A 17,038-nucleotide genomic window follows, 5' to 3' on the forward strand; every position below is an offset into this window, starting at 1 on the left:
GATTTGAATCCGTGTCTTAATCTACAGCTTACACATGAGTTTAACCGCCTCATACACACATGTACGCAGTCTCAGAATATATATTCTGGGAGAAATAGTAAGCTATTATTAAGAAATATTTCCTGTTATAAACTACTTATTTATTTATTTATGAGACAGAATCTCACTCTGTTGCCCAGGCTGGAGTGCAGTGGCACTGTCTCAGCTCACTGCAACTTCTGCTTCCTGGCTCAAATGATTCTCCAGCCTTGGCTTCCCAAGTAGCTGGGACCACAGGCACAAGCCACCATACCTAGCTCATTTTTGTATTTCTTTTGTAGAGAGGGGGGTTTTGCCATGTTGCCCAGGCTGATCTTGAATTCCTGAGCTCAAAGTGATCTGCCAATCTTGGCCTCCCAAAGTGCTAGGATTACAGGTGTGAGCCACCTGTATAACATGCCTAGTTGTTATAAACTCTTTCATTACCAGTAAATCTGATCTCCTTGAATTTAATGTACCTTCAGCACATTACTATTAGGAGATGGAATTTTATCACAAAAAGAAAGCATGGGTGTTTTCTTTCTTGCCTTCTGATGGTATCAGGTTTGGTTATGCCCATATGGACCTGGCTTGAGCATTGCTGTAGAAAGTTTCCAAGCAGCTCCTGAGATTGAATTTCTAGAACTCTTTGACGGGGAGATTCCTTCTTTTAGCACTGAGAGGGGCATGGCTCCACAATGCTACTATGGCTGCTTTGAAGAGCAGGGAGCCTTCTGCAGTGACCCCACTTATGAAATCAAAACCTTATGCCATATTTCAGGACAATGAACCAATTAATATTAACAAGTTTCACACGTTTCCAAACAAAAACATGTATTACCTGAAAAAAAATGCACACGCCTCAGCCATGACAATCACTTAAAGGTAAGACTATGTTCGGCCGGGCATGGTGGCTCACGCCTATAATCCCAGCACTTTGGGAGGCCGAGACGGGTGGATCACCTGTGGTCAGAAGTTCCAGACTGGCATTGCCAACTTGGTGAAACCCCCAGCTCTACTAAAAATACAAAAAGTAGCTGGGCATAGTGGTGGGTTCCTGTAGTCCCAGCTACTAGGCTACTCGGGAGGCTGAGGCAGGAGAATTACTTGAACCCGGGAGTCAGAGGTTGCAGTGAGCCGAGATTGCACCAGTGCACTCCAGCCTGGGCAACAGAGTGAGACCCAGTCTCAAAAGAAAAAAAAAAAGACTACGTTGATTTTGAGACGTTTTCTTGGTTTTAATGGAAAGATGGAAAGATACAACGTTTATCAACAGGGTCACTTTGTTTCTGTGAAATGAGATTGTAGGGATAGGTTTTCATAGCCATATTCTTCTTCTTTTTTTTTTTTTTTTGAGACGGAGTCTTGCTCTGTCGCCCAGGCTGGAGTGCAGTGGCCGGATCTCAGCTCACTGCAAGTTCCGCCTCCCAGGTTTACGCCATTCTCCTGCCTCAGCCTCCCGAGTAGCTGGGACTACAGGCGCCTGCCACCGTGCCCGGCTAGTTTTTTGTATTTTTTAGTAGAGATGGGGTTTCACCATGTTAGCCAGGATGGTCTCGATCTCCTGACCTCGTGATCTGCCCGTCTCGGCCTCCCAAAGTGCCGGGATTACAGGCTTGAGCCACCGCGCCCGGCCGGCCATATTCTTCTAGATACAGAACATTAAACAAGGAGCCATGATTAGTTCTCTAAGAATTGTTAATTAAGCCCACTGCTCAGTAGCCACACTGGACAAACCACTCAGGTCAGGAGAAAATACCTATTCTTCATAGGTAATACAGTTGGATATAATACCTTCCAATACAGTATACAATTCTTATTCTCCCTCTCCTAAGCTTTTGTCAGGGGAAGAAAAATCAAAACTTGATATGACAAAGTCTCATTCGATCATATGTCATCATCTCTTATGTCAGCAGCAGAACCATATTCTTAGAAGGGGGCCCCTCGCCCTTGTGAATGAAGGCTCGCGCTTGGAGGAGGGAGTTATATCCAGGAGGCAGGGGCCTTGGTCTTACACCGGTGGAGGCAAAGGACAAGGTGAGGTGGCTCACGTGAGCACCGGGCAGGTATTACACCCTAAGATAAGGTTACAGCCTCTGAGGTGTGATGCGGGGCAGAGGATGAATAAATAATCACCATGGTTCTCAGATGTGGGCTGGGGGAAGGGGAGAAGTTGATAAGGATGAGTCTTTGTTTAAATCAAATGTAAATAATTCAAAATGTAAAATACCAAATTTCCAAAATGTAAAATAACTGTTGACACTTGCAATACGGGCTGGGGCTGAGAGAGATGGGGAAGCGACACCTATGAAGGGCGTCTGAAGCGAACATTTCCAAGTAAGAAATGGGATAGAGCTTACCTTTTGGATGTCTTGTGCTGTTTCTGAAAAATAGAAGGTTGTTTTTTTCAAGTTTGAGAATGAAAATGTACCTCCTATATAAGTAAGCACTAATATTTTATAGAACTTAGAAACTTATTACTAGTAATTGAAACCCAACAGACTTCTGGGCCCTATACATCTAATTTTCAGAAAATCCCTGTCAGCTCTCCCAGCTGCATACCCCCACGCTACATCAAACAACTTTAGATGCATCTGAGCGCTAGGTGTCTTCATTAATCCCTGACAGCCATTAACTAACTAGTTCATGCTCAAGATGTTTCATAAGCTTCCAAACAAAAATGTGTTGTTTCCTGAAAAAAAAAAAAAAATGCACATGCCCCATTCCATGACAATTATGTAAAGATGATACTGCTTCTGTTGATTTTGCAACATTTTATTGGTTTTAACTGAAAGATGCAGCCTTCTTGCAACAAAGGGGTGTTGCCAGTGGAGTTGTGGGGGGAGATTTACATAGCCACATCTTACAGAAGACACCCTTAGAGCTAGCCTAATTATGGTGTGTCCTCTTTAAAGATGACCACAGAAGCATATGAGGTCCTTCTCTCTCCACAGATCTCATCCCCCGAGGAAACAACAGTTGACAGCTGAATGTTTATCTTTCCAGCTCTTGTTCTACCCCCACCCCACCACAATAATAGGTTTTGCTTTTATTTTTTATTTTTATTTTTTGAGATGAAGTCTCACTCTGTCGTCCAGGCTAGAGTGCAGTGGCACAATCTCGGCTCACTGCAGCCTCTGCCTCCTGGGTTCAAGTGATTCTTGTGTCTCAGCCTCCCCAGTAGCTGGGATTACAGGCATAAGCCACTGCACCTGGCTAATTTTTGTATTTTTAGTAGAGATGGGATCTCGCCATGTTGGCCAGGTTGCTCTCCAACTCCTGACCTCAGGTGATCCACCCTCCTCGGCCTCCCAAAGTGTTGGGATTACAGGCGTGAGCTACCACACCCAGCCTGTTTCACTTTTAAAATAAGGATTCAATATGCAACTTTGTATATTCTGCTAAATATATGCGGACACTCTTGTGAATAGGTAGAGATCTGCTTTATTTTTGACAGCTGTAGAATATTCCATTGTGTGTATGGAGGTACTACAATTTCCTTAAGTATATTTCTGACTGCATGGGCATTTTTATAGTGTCTTATTACAAATACTGCAAACAACAAACTTGTAGATAAATCCGTCTACATGTGGGTAAGTACATCTGTGCAGGTGAAACTGTTGGGTTAAGGGCAAATGTACATTTTAAATTCAAACGACTATTACCAAATTTTGCCCCTGAAGCATTGCAAAAACTTACACTCCCACCAATACTTTTGGAGTGACTATTTTTCTATATGTTTTGGCCAAGCTCATAGTTTTTTCCCTTCTATTTATTCCATTTAAATGTATGGATTTTCTGATTATGAATGTGGATGGCCATTAAAAAATTTTATTGCCAGTTTGTGTGTTTTTGTGAAACAACTGCCCAATTCTATTTTTTTTTTTTTTTTTTTTTGAGTCCTTTGCGCTGGGTGCAGTGACTCACGCCTGTAATCTCAGAAGTTTGGGAGGCCAAGGTGGGTGGATCACCTGAGGTCGGGAGTTCGAGACCAGCCTGACCAACATGGAGAAACCCCATCTCTACTAAAAATACAAAATTAGCCAGGTGTGGTGGTACATGCCTGTAATCCCAGCTACTCGGGAGGCTCAGGCAGGAGAATCACTTGAACCCAGGAGGTGGAAGTTGAGGTGAGCTGAGCTCGCGCTATTGCACTCCAGAATGGGCAACAAGAGTGAAACTCTGTCTCAAAAAATAAAAAATAAATAAATAAAAGAGTCCTCTGTCTTTTCTTTTTGATGTATGGAGTTTCTTTATATAATAGGAATATTAATATTTTTATGCCTGTCAAATATATTTCAAGTATTTTATGTCATTTGACTGTACATTTTATTTTAAATTTTATTATTATTATTATTTTTTGTGACGCAGTCTCACTCTGTTGCCCAAGCTGGAGTGCAATGGCGTGATCTCAGCTCACTGCAACCTCTGCTTCCCAGGTTCAAGCGATTCTCCTGCCTCAGCCTCCCAAGTAGCTGTGATTACAGGCACGAGCCAGTAGGCCTGGCTAATTTTTATATGTTTAGTAGAGACGGGGTTTCACCATGTTGGCCAGGCTAGTCTCGAAGTCCTGGCCTCAAGAGAGCTGCCTACCTTGGCCTCCCAAAGTGCTGGGATTACAAGTGTGAGCTACTGTGCCTGGCTTTGACTATATATTTTACAATGGGACACTTTTATTTATAGAAGTTAATCTTTTTGTAATCAAATCAAATCTGCCAATCTGTAATTTATCTGGTATTTATTTTTGTGTGATTTGATTTAGTGAATATCAACAAGAATGAAACAAGAAAATATATTTTATTACTTACCACTAGTCTTCAAAACTTTATGTGATCGTGAGGAAGGTTCTGGGAGACAAAATAAAGCCAGCATCATTTGCAAAACCAAATCAAACCTTTGTCTTTATTCTTTATAAAAGGATTATGATTCTACTGACAGATTAACAGAGCTCTATAATTTTTGTATCAAATTTAACAAAATCCCCTTTGCTCAGAGATACATAGGAGCAAGACATTCATTCTGCTAAAATGGTAGAATAAATGTTATGCTGAGTTATCAGGAGTCACCCAATAGAAAAGCAAAATCTGACTTTGTCAATCCTGTCAGTAGCAGAGCAGCTTCCTCAGCTTTCACTAACACCTACAAGCTGATGACGTTCAATTGTACATTCTTTTTTTTTTTTTTTTTTGAGACTGAGATTCACTCTTCTCTCCCAGGCTGGAATGCAATGGTGCGATCTCAGCTCCCTGCAACCTCTGCTTCCCGGGTTCAAGTAATTCTCCAGCCTCAGCCTCCCAAGCAGCTGGGATTATAGGCACGCGCCACCACACCCAGCTATTTTTTGTATTTTTAGTAGAGACAGGGTTTCACCATGTTGGCCAGGCTTGTCTTGAACTCCTGACCTCAAGTGATCTGCCCGCCTCGGCCTCCCAAAGTCTTAGGATTACAGGCGTGAGTCACCGCGCCTGGCATCAATTGTATATTCTTATGCCAGACCCTGTCCCAAGTGTCAGCTTCAGCAAACTCAACATCTCCATCTCAGCTCCCCTGTCTCCCCTAGATCTGCTCCTTCATCTGCATATCCTCTCTTGGTTATCGCTGACATCACGCTCCAGGGTTAGCAATCAGGCTGTTATTCTCCATTTCTCCTGTTTTCTTCCATCACAGTCTTGGGGGTTCCCTGTAATCCTTTCCCCAAGTCACCCCTCTCTTAATCCAAGCCTTCATCTGTCAACAAGATGAGCACCACAGCCTCCTATCTGGTCTCCCTGCTCACTTCATTCTCCGCACACAGCCAGAGTTATTTCTTGACAAGGAAATCGTTCTCTGAGTTCACTGCTTAAAATCCTTCCACAGCTTGCAGGATCAAGTTCGAACCCTATGCATGACATACTGGGCCTCCAGAATCAGGCCCCCATCTGCGTATCTCTAGCCACATCTCTTTCCATTTCACCTCACCCACCTCTTCCTCCAGCCCCCAGCACCATCCCACTCTCTCCCCAGGCTGAACGACTGGCAACAGATGTCTGTCCTAAAGTACGCTGGCTCAAGCCTCAGGGCCTCCGCATATGCTGTTCCTGTTCCATCTGCCTCCCCTGCTGCCAGATTCTGTCTTGGGTACTGGTTCTCTGCTCTGTGAAGCCTTCTCTCTCTTCCCTACAGGGTTAATTTCTCTCTTATTTCTCCTGTTTTTGTCTCTCTGCTCTTCCTTCCATCCAACCAACCTCTGGCACTTCTCCATCACATGGACTAGTATTTATTTATTTATTATTTTTATTTTTTGAGACTGAGTCTCCCTCTATCACCTAGGCAGGGGCGTGATCTCGGCTCACTGCAACTTCTGCCTCCTAGGTTGAAGTGATTCTCCTGCTTCAGCCTCCCGAGTAGCTGGGATTACAGGTGCCTGCCAACACACTCTGCTAATTTTTGTAATTTTAGTAGAGATGGGGTTTCACCATGTTGGCCAGGCAGGTCTCAAACTCCTGACCTCAGGTGATCCTCCCGCCTCAGCCTCCTGAAATACTGTGATTACAGGTGTGAACCACTGTGCCCAGCCTTATTTGCATTTTTTGTCTCTGGCACCATGAGCTCCTTGAAGGAGTCACATGGATTATTGATCCTTGCATTCCTAGTCCTTAGCAAAGCATAAAGGGGGTAATGAATAAAGACTGCTTCAAATAAAATCCTAAACCTGTCTGAACTAAGGCAATACTTCATGGAGTCTGGTGCAGCAAATATGAATTAAAATTTTAGCTTTGGATAATCTTTTGTGTGTGTAACTCATAGGATGTGATTTTTCATTAGCAACAGCAAATACGGTTTAAGTATCTGCACGCCGATGGTAAGACGTACAAAGCAAAATTAGTTGACTGGCATGCTTGATAGTTATGGGAAATATTAAGTAGAAAAGAGGCTTTTTTTTTTTTTTTTGAGACAGAGTCTCACTCTGTCACCCATGCTGGAGTACAGTGGCATGATCTTGGCTCACGGCAACCTCTGTCTCCCGGGTACAAGTGATTCTCCTACCTCAGCCTCCTGAGTAGCTAGGATTACAGGTGCCCGCCACCAGGCCTGGCTAATTTTAATATTTTTACTGGAGATGTGGTTTCTCCACGTTGGCCAGGCTGGTTTCGAACTCCTGACCTCAGGTGATCCACCTGCCTCGGCCTCCCAAAGTGCTGGGATTACAGAGAAAAAGAGTGTTAGATCAAAAGCTTGTGAGTCCCATCTTAAGGCAGCTGCAAATGTACTCAGTCCAGCAGTGAGCTGAGAAACCAGATAGAACATGCCCTTTCGTCAGACTCAAAGGGACTTTCATTTCCAGTCCCCCATTAGTATTAAATTTTTATGACAAAATCCTATTTACCAGATTTTCTTCTCAGCCGATACGGAGCAGAACCTTCTTTAGAGCCATACAGTGCTTTCGTCTCTCCCTCAGGACTGTAACAGAAGCCTGGATGATCTGTAAAGATAACCACATGCATCAGTGGGACTGCGCTGTCGGGGGCTTCTCAGAAAATGGTTATGGCTAGCGTAGATTTATATGGATTTTTTATTATTATTATTTTGAGATGGAGTCTTGCTCTGTCGCCCATGCTGAAGTGCGGTGGCATGATCTTGGCTCACTGCTGACCTCTACCTCCCAGGTTCAAGTGATTCTCCTGCCTCAGCCTCCCGAGAAGCTGAGACTACAGGTGACCACCACCATGCCTGACTAAGTTTTGTATTTTTAGTAGAGATGGGGTTTCACCATGTTGGCCAGGCTGGTCTTGAACTCCTGACCTGACCTCAGGTTATCCACCCGCCTCGGCCTCCCAAAGTGCTGGGATTACAGGTGTGAGCCACCATGCCTGGCCTATATGGATTTATTCTTTTTCATCTGACATGGATATGATCCTTCTCCCACAATTGGCGCTGTATATGTATCTCAGGGCTTTTTGTTTACATTGGGACTTGTAGGAGTCTGTTAGCTGGGATGACAAGCTTGAGCCACCACACCCGGCCAAAAAAAATAATAATAAAAAATAAATAAATAAATAAAATCTGAAGGCAATTTCTGCTGGCTGAAATGTTGAGGTCTACAGAATACAGCCCAGCACTCCGCTGGGGAGCTCCAGGCATCGTTTTTCAGGTCTGTTGGATGGGAGATGGAAGCCTCAGCTGCAGCGATGGTGGGAACGTGCCTGTTTCCACTTTGCTGATGCTGCTTTTCCCCCTGGGGAGTTAACAAGTGCCAGGCTGGACGAAAGGGAATCAACGTTTGTACTTGATTCCGCAAAGTAAGGTATTATGAAAGGGTTAAGTAAAAGTAGAAGTGTTTTCAGTGCAAGTGTCCAGCAGACCTGATTGCATTTAAAGCCATTGTTTTCTCTTTTTATTCTATTTAATCTGAAAAATAACAAAGATGTGATAAATGCTGTTGAATAAGGTCTTATTTAATAGGAAGGACCTGGAATATTTCTTCTCTTCTGCTTTTGTAAGCCTAGAAATACACTCACATATGTGGGGTGGTTGTGATTTTAGAATTTTCTGCTGCATCAGGAAAACCAATACTATGAAGCGATTGAGATTCTTGCAGATAATCAACATTCTGTTAGGGATGAAGTGAGAAATGCATTGTGAAGCCCTGGTTTTTGGTGGTGGTAGAGGTTGGGGGTGGGTGGGGGTAGAGTTGACCCTGGAGACATAACTGACATCGTTAGTTGATGCAGAAACCCAGACTGTGGCCAGCCATCAAGGGACTCAGATAAACCTGGGAGAACCAATGTAGAAACAAGCCAATGAGCTAAGAAGGGATTATACTGTCCACCCAATTTGTGAATACAGTGAATAGAAAGATACTATTTTCTAACAATTGACATTTTCTTGAACTTTAAGATAGAAAATGTGATAGATACAAATAGACAATGAAATTTCAAATTGTGTTAAGGAAATAAAACTTACGAATGGCATCCATTTCAAGGATTGCTTGCTTGGCCTGAAAGAGAGAAAGTGGGGCTGTAATTCCAATTGCTTTGTTTTTCTTTAAACTCCAAATCTCAACACAGATCTTATCCCACCTGAATAAATAGAGTTTTAAAAATGTTTAAAAACTCGCTATTTATTTTAAGCATTTACACACAATTCAGGGAATTCAAGCAGATGAGCGCCCTCATGTGGGTAATAGCTGCTACACCATCAAGGCACCAGAGCTAAGACTGCACCACCAACCCTGTGAAAGAGGACGGAGGGAGGCTGGTTCCTAAGCCCGGCTGATCATTAGCACTCATTGGCCAACTTATTAAAAATGCAGATTCTTGGCTGGGCGCAGTAGCTCGCACCTGTAATCCCAGCCCTTTGGGAGGCCAAGGCGGGCAGATAACAATCACAAGGTCAGGAGTTCAAGACCAGCCTGGACAATATGGTGAAATTCCGTCTCTACTAAAAATACAAATATTAGCCAGGCAAGGTGGCAGGCGCCTGTAGTCCCAGCTAATTGGGAGGTGGAGGCAGCAGAATTGCTTGAACCCAGGAAGCAGAGGTTGCAGTGAGCCGAGATTATGCCACTGCACTCTAGCTTGGGTGACAGAGCAAGACTCCGTTGAAAAAAAAAAAAAAAAAAAATGCAGATGCTTGTCATCCAACCCTGACCTACTGACCCAAAAACTCAAGGCATGGAGCTTGGTATCTTTATCACCAGCCCTCACCACGACTCTAGGGCCGTGTAACTATTTTGAGTTAATTGCAAAATGGCTGCTGGAAGTTTCCTCTCATTGTTGTCTTTCCTCCTGCTACGTGATTATTATGAGTTAAGTCTCTCTGCTTCCCCAACTCCCTGCACCTCCCATCTCTTTTATGTGCCCCAGAATCTCCCAGAGTGGGACGGCCCTGAAGGACAATGTCTGTGATCCCAGCTCAGGCACTTCACTAGGTGGGTGCTCTCCCATCCCAGAATGTGCTTCCTCAACTGGACAGTGGGATCATGGAGCCTTTCCTTCAGAACAGTCATTAGGTATCAATGGTCAGCTCAACTGGTGAGTTCCACCCACCCACTCTCATAGGCAGGGGTCCCCAACCCCCGAGCCATAGACTGGTACTAGTTCATGGCCTGTTAGGAACTGGGCTGTACAGCAGGAGGTGAGTGGTGGACAAGTGAGAGAAGCTGCATCTGGATTTACAGCGGCTCCTCAAGGCTGGCATTACAGCCTGAGCTCCGCCTCCTATCAGATCAGTGGCAGCATCAGATACTCATAGGAGGGTGAACCCTACTGTGAATTATGCATGCGAGGGATCTAGGTTGCAGCACTCCTTATAAGAATCTAATGCCTGATGATCTGAGGTGGAGCTGAGGCAGTGATGCTAGCACTGGGGAGCAGATTAACGTTAGCAGAGAGGTTTGACTGCACAGAGATCATAATAAATCAATTGCTTGCAGATTCATATCAAAACCCTGTCAGTGAGTGACAAGGAGCAATTAAGCTGCATCTGGTGGCAGGCTTTATCGTGGCAAGTGAGTTGATGTACTTCAATTGTATGGCTGCATCTGGTGGCCTTAAAAGTATGTTCGAGGCCGGGCGTGGTATCTCATGCCTGTGATCTCAGCACTTTGGGAGGCTGAGGCAGGCAGATCACGAGGTCAGGATTTCAAGACCAGCCTGATCAACATGGTGAAACCCCATCTCTACTAAAAATACAAAAATTAGCTGGCATGGTGGTGCGCGCCTGTAACCCCAGCTACTGAGGAGGCTGAGGCAGGAGAACTGCTTGAACCTGAGGGGTAGAGGTTGTAGCACTGCTGCACTCCAGCCTAGGCGACAGAACGAGACTCCATCTCAAAAAAAAAAAAAAGGAAAAAAGTATGTTTGAGACAACTTCAAATGTCCATACATTCTGGATTAAAGTCCAGGCGAATATCCTGAGATTGCCACAAAAGCACAAAAGCCTGCTTCCATTTCCAACATCCTATCTTTGTAAAGCAGGGTTTTCTGCAGTGACAGCCACCAAAATAAGATTAGAACAGACTGTACATAAGCAACACACTTGGGGTGTCACTGTCCCCCGTCACCCCCAGATGGGACCGTCTAGTTGCAGGAGAACAAGCTCAGGGCTCCCACTGGATTCTACATTATGGTGAGCTGTATAACTATTTCATTATATATTACCATGTAGTAATAGAAATAAAGTGTGCAATAAACGTAATATGCTTTCATCATTCCAAAAGCCTTCCCCTGCCTCTGTCTGTGGAAAAATTGTCTTCCACAAAACCAATCCCTGGTGCCCAAAAGGTTGAAGACCACTGTCCTAGAGGATTGTAGCCTTTCTTGCCTCTTTAAAGTCATTTTCATTTTTTAAGGGTAGTATAATTTAACCTAGAAAACACTACGCTAAAAATAAGTTTTAAAATAATTTTACTCTAATTTGCTACCATCTGTGATATCACAGTACAAATATTTCGGCTAAGTGGTGATCATATTTAGTGAAAAAGCGTGGGGCTGAGTCACCTCAGAGGAAACAAATGCTTCAGTTTTTGTAACACTGATAGCTATCTCTCTTGTACATTCAGCGTCTGAGATTATGAGTTGAAATTAATTACAAACACAAATGTTAGCTTAGTCTCTGGGAAGTGCAATTACAGAACTATACTAATATATAAAATGCAAAATACCTTAATCTTTATTCTCAATTAATTTGGAGAAGAGTTTAATTTATTTACCACATACACTAATGGGCAATATGGCTATTTCCAAGAAGTTCCCTGGTATCTGTAGAGCTGACTTCAAGAATGTATTTTTTAAGTCTTGACATTTAATTTTTAAAGTACTGTTTCCAGGTTTTCCACTAGGTGTCAGCCAAGGACCATCATTGAATTAAAAGAATGGAAGGCAGCTGGGAGGCTGTAACTAATGAGTTTCCCACAGCTGTGTTGATATTATTAGACTGGTGATACATTTCTTGATTTAAAAAATTTCCCACTATGCATTTATTTCATAGAAATAATAGAAATACATTTTGAAAACTTTAGGAAAATAAATAATCTCAAGGAAAGATGTGGAAAGTTCACTTTAATAATAATCCTGCTTAAATAGAAAATTATGATTACATTATAGTGAATAAAGTATATTAAACACGTGCGTTTGAGGCTGGGTATGGTGGCTTCTGCATGTAATCCCAGCACTTTGGGAGGCTGAGGCGGGTGGATCACTTGAGGCCAGGAGTTCGAGACCAGCCTGGTCAACATGGTGAAACCTCATCTCTATAAAAATACAAAAATTAGCCAGGTGTGGTGGTGCGCACCTGTAGTCCCAGCTACTCAGGTGGCTGAGGCACAAGAATACTTGAACCCAGAAGGTGGAGGTTGCAGTGTGCTTTTTCTTGTATGGAGACCGCGCCACCGCACTCCAGCCTAGGTGACAGAGTGAGACCCTGTCTCAAAACAAAACAAAAGAGAAAAATGTGTTGTTATTGCCAGTGGGAACAATGTGGTTAGGATGCTCTTTGGAGCCAGATAGACCCAGGTTTGGATCCAGGCTTGGTCATGTACTAGTTATACAAACTTGGGCAGTTTATTTAATGTCTCTCCGCCTCTGTTTTTATTTTTTCTAGAATGGGAAGAATAAGAACTACCTCATAACATATTTTGGTGAGGCTGAAATAAGAATATAAGTACTCCGCACAGTGTGTATGCTCAATAAGTTGTAACTGAAAAGATGTTTTTAGATAGAAGGGATCGACAACCTGGGGAGAAAGTATGATGTTATACTGACTATATCAATCATTTCAGTACTTAAAGGGAACTTCCTGGGACACACACACCTAGTGTGGAGAAAGACAGGTATGTAAGGTGGTCTCGTTTTGTAACTGCCTTTCAGAATCTTGTTAGCGATTTTGATTTTCCCACTAGACAGGTCAACAATAGGTGGGGCCCATCAAAGACGCTCTGCCATTGCTCAGAATGGTGTTCTAAGGCAGCAGGCCAGCAACAAAATGACTAATCATAAAGAAAATGCAGCCCCTCTCTGCATGAGCTCCCTTTCATCTCATAACACCCTGATGAAACGAAAACTCATGCTTAGGTCCCAGTCCACACCTATGCACATTCATTTCCTGAGGACCAAATCATTGCTGGCAGTCCTGAGAACACGCTTCAGATGCTTGTCAAAATACACAGAGAACAAAACAGACTGTCCCCTTTCTCAGAAATCTCAGCCCTTCTCATTTTCCACCCAGTTCAGTTTTCATAATCATCATCCCATTGTCTGCTCCACCTCACTCCTCCCAGCCTCAGCTTGGACCATTTCACCATCCATGTGAATAATCCACCCACCACCCTCCCCCTAGTTCCTTGACCACTTTATCTCTAATGACCTTTTCCTCCACTCCAGAGCAGCGACACAGAATCAGAGCCACCTCCAGAACCTGATCACACTCAAAATCGCCCCACCTCTAAGGCAGGACTCCAAAAGTCCCTTCTTCAACCACAGATTGGTGTATTTCCTTCTCTCCAACATTAAGTCCTGCTGAACCAGGCTTTATGACAATACTGCAGTCCCTCACCCCACGCTTCTGTTGCCAGCTGGTTTTCCTCTCCACTCAGCCTGATGTCATGCCCAATTACTGCAACTTCGTGCTCACTGGCACCCTCCCCACCCCCGCCCTGGGAACCTTCCCCTACCAGCTCTGCCGGTTCCCAACCTGGAGGAACCCACACGCACCAGTAGTTTCCAAGTTGCTGAGCAGATTTTGAAATGACGTCATCACACTGAGTCATGGGGGCCAGCTTCAGTTGGGTCTTTGATGCCTTCCACAGATCATTCTAGTCATCTCTAGTGACTGGTCCATTTTCTTTCTTTCTTTTTTTCTTGAGACGGAGTCTTACTCTGTCACCGAGGCTGGAGTGCAGTGGCGCGATCTTGGCTCACTGCAAGCTCCGCCTCCTGGGTTCACGCCATTCTCCTGCCTCAGCCTCCTGAGTAGCTGGGACTACAGGCGCCCGCCATGACGCCCGGCTAATGTTTTGTATTTTTAGTATAGATGGGGTTTCACCGTGTTGGCCAGGATGGTCTTGATCTCCTGACCTCGTGATCTGTCCGCCTCAGCCTCCCAAAGTGCTGGGATTACAGGTGTCAGTCACCGCACCAGGCCTGGTCCATTTTCTTTAGCAAGTGTTCTTCTGATCCCTTCCACTTTCCCTCAGACACCCCCGATCTCTGCTTCATTCACCCAGCAGATGACTTTATCACCTGCATGAGTGAAATCAAACGCTTTGTCTTCCCCCAAGTCTACCTCAAAGCTCCTCTGTCTTTCATCTTTTTCTCCCTTGGCTCAAGAGAGATGCTTCCGGCCCTTTCCAAGATAAGCCCCTATTCCTGTGTGTCCCATCCTCTCCCTTCCCACCTCCCCAGGCTCCCTTCCAACAGGAAGTGAGCCACTGTCTCCTCTCCCATCTCCCTTCTCCTGCCGTGCCATCCGCTCTTGGACTCAGCATTCGACCCAGGCAAGGAGTCTTGCTTTGCTCTTGCCTCTCTCTCCAAACTATCATTTTTTTTTTTCCTTTTGTGAACTTTATATATAAAAAAGTCTATACGCATTCTGTTCCTTCTTAATCCCCCTTTTTCTTCAACCCACTGTGACCTTTCCCTTTTCTCTTAGTTGCCAAATCTAAAATTTGCTTTTCTGTTGAAATCTCCTTGACCTCAGCAGCCTTTGAGACTGTGTCTCCCCGCCGTCTCTGAGATGTGCTTTTTCCTGTTAGTGCAGCGCCTCCTCCTCAGGCGTCCTCCCTGCCTCCTCTGCTACTCTTTCCATCCTTCTTTGGCTGTTCTCCAAATCCCCCCACCTGCTTGCGGATAACTTAGATGTTAGGATTCCCAAAGGTTTGTCTTTCCTTTGCATATTTTTTTGGGCCATCTTTTTAAACCTTAGGGCTTCAATTACTGCCTCTAGCAAATGTCTCCTGATCCTTAGATTCCAAGACCTGAATTTCCACCTGTGGCTGACCTTGCCCAGCAGCACGGGTGCCAGTGACAGCAGAGGGCTCCTCTCTCTCACTCCCATCTCACAGGTTCCTCTGTCTTTCTGTCTGTCTCAGAACCCACAGTACCAAGCTCTCCTTCAACCCGACTCAGCCTTGACTCTCAGTGGGCAAAATCCTGCCCTCTGCCTCAGTGGCACGTTCTGCATTTGTCCCCTCTGTCGCTGTGGCTCCACGGCAGCACTGCTCAGCTCCTTTCTAGGCCATGGTTGTGGGTTACCATCTTCTCCAGCCTCCAACCTCACTCCTGTCACTTATTTGTCACCCTGTCCCCAAAGTTACACTCTCAGAACACAGGACCGACCATGCCATCTCCCCTTCCTCCAAAGCCTGCAGTAATTTCCCAGTGCGAATGTGTCCAGACTCCTCAGAGTGCATGCCCACAGCCCTCCAGGGGCTCCTGCCCTTCCCCTCCCTGCCCCAGCCCCTGCCTCAGCCCCTGAGAACTCAGTCCTCCCATCCTGGCACCATCTGTGCACCCTGAACACGGTGCATTCGTTCTTTTTTTTTTTTAATGCAGGTCTCTAGGTCTGGTTTCCTTAATTCCTTTTTTCCCACTTATAAAAATATTACTAAGACTGGGAACGGTGGCTCATGCCTGTCATCCCAACACTTTGGAAAGGCTGAGACAGGCAGATCACTTGAACCCAGAAGTTTGAAACCAGCCTGGGCAAGATGATGAGCCCACACCTTTCTTTACCCAAAATACAAAAATTAGCTTGGCCTGGTGGCACACGCCTGTGGTCCCAGCTACTCTGGGAGGCTGAGGTGGTGGGATCTCTTGAGCCCAGGAGGTCAAGGCGGCAGTGAGCCATGTTTGCACCACTGCGCTCCAGCCTGGGCGACAGAGTAAGATCCTATCTAAAAAAAAAAAAAAAAAAAAAAAATCTCATCCTTTAAGACTGAGGTAAAAGATGTTTTCCTTCCTCTCTCCACTTAACTGAATTGAACACTCTATTCTTCCACAGCATCTGTTACGTCTTCATGGTTGGCAGATGGTTCGTGGCATCCTCTTCTAAGCCCCAAAAGGAAAAATACCACCACTCCACAGAGCCCGCGACTCATGTGAATCTTTTTTTTTTTTTTTCCTTGAGATGGGATCTTGCTATGTCACTCAGGCTGGAGTGCAATGGCAAGATCTCGGCTCATTGCAACCTCCGCCTCCTAGGTTCAAGTGATTCTCCTGCCTCAGCCTCTTGAGTAGCTGGGACTACAGGCATGTGCTACCACACCCAGCTAGTTTTTGTATTTTTAGTAGAGATGGGGATTCACCATGTTGCCCAGGCTGGTCTTGAACTCCTGACCTCAGGTGATCTGCCCACCTTAGTCTCCCAAAGTGCTAGGATTACAGGCGTGAGCCACCATGCCTGGCCCCATGTGAATCTTTTTGATGTTAATGGCTGGTTTAGCTGAGACATAGTTCCTACATTTCCTATCTCTCAATTTTCTTTCTTTTTTTTTTTTTTGAGACAGTCTTGCTGTGTCACCCAGGCTGGAGTACAGTGATGCAATCTCAGCTCACTGCAACCCCCACCTCCTGGACCCAGGTGATCCTCCCACCTCAGCCTCCCAGAGTAGCTGGGACTACAGGTGTGTGCCATCACGCTGGGGGCTAACTTTTATATTTTATGTAGAGACGGGTGTCTCACTTTGTTGCCCAGGCTGGTCTCGAACTCCTAGGCTAAAGTGTTCCACCTGCCTTAGCCTCCCAAAGTGCTGGGATTACAGGCATGAGCCACCATGCCAACCTTTTTATTTTGAAGTTGAACATTTATCCTATCAGGATGCCTTGCTGGGACTTCATTAGTAATTAGATGATCTGATTAATGGTTGTCTCTCCCAGATTCTAATTCTAAATTTTTTTTTTTTTTGACCCAGTCTCTTTGGGTTTTTTTTTTTTTTTTTTTTTGAGACAGTCTCATTCTGTCACCCAGTCTAGAGTACAATGACGCGATCTCAGCTCACAGTAACCTCCACCACCCAGGTTCAAATGACTCTCCTATCTCTCTC

The 17,038-nt window shown here is 44.8% G+C and overlaps 1 protein-coding gene across 1 annotated transcript in view; it reads right to left on the bottom strand.

Annotated features, from left to right (window-relative positions):
- Nucleotides 1–17,038, bottom strand: part of PLEKHG1 (pleckstrin homology and RhoGEF domain containing G1) — a 156,356-nt gene that overhangs the window by 14,755 nt on the left and 124,563 nt on the right. Inside the window, exons 11-14 of the mRNA XM_025384161.1 lie at nucleotides 8,962–8,995; nucleotides 7,385–7,480; nucleotides 4,827–4,865; nucleotides 2,379–2,401 (exon numbers count right to left, since the gene is read on the bottom strand). Of these exons, the coding sequence (XP_025239946.1) occupies nucleotides 2,379–2,401; nucleotides 4,827–4,865; nucleotides 7,385–7,480; nucleotides 8,962–8,995 (192 nt within the window). The remainder of the gene's footprint in view (nucleotides 1–2,378; nucleotides 2,402–4,826; nucleotides 4,866–7,384; nucleotides 7,481–8,961; nucleotides 8,996–17,038) is intronic.

The sequence above is a fragment of the Theropithecus gelada genome, chromosome 4 (assembly GCF_003255815.1).
Source record: "Theropithecus gelada isolate Dixy chromosome 4, Tgel_1.0, whole genome shotgun sequence".
Classification (NCBI taxonomy): domain Eukaryota; kingdom Metazoa; phylum Chordata; class Mammalia; order Primates; family Cercopithecidae; genus Theropithecus; species Theropithecus gelada.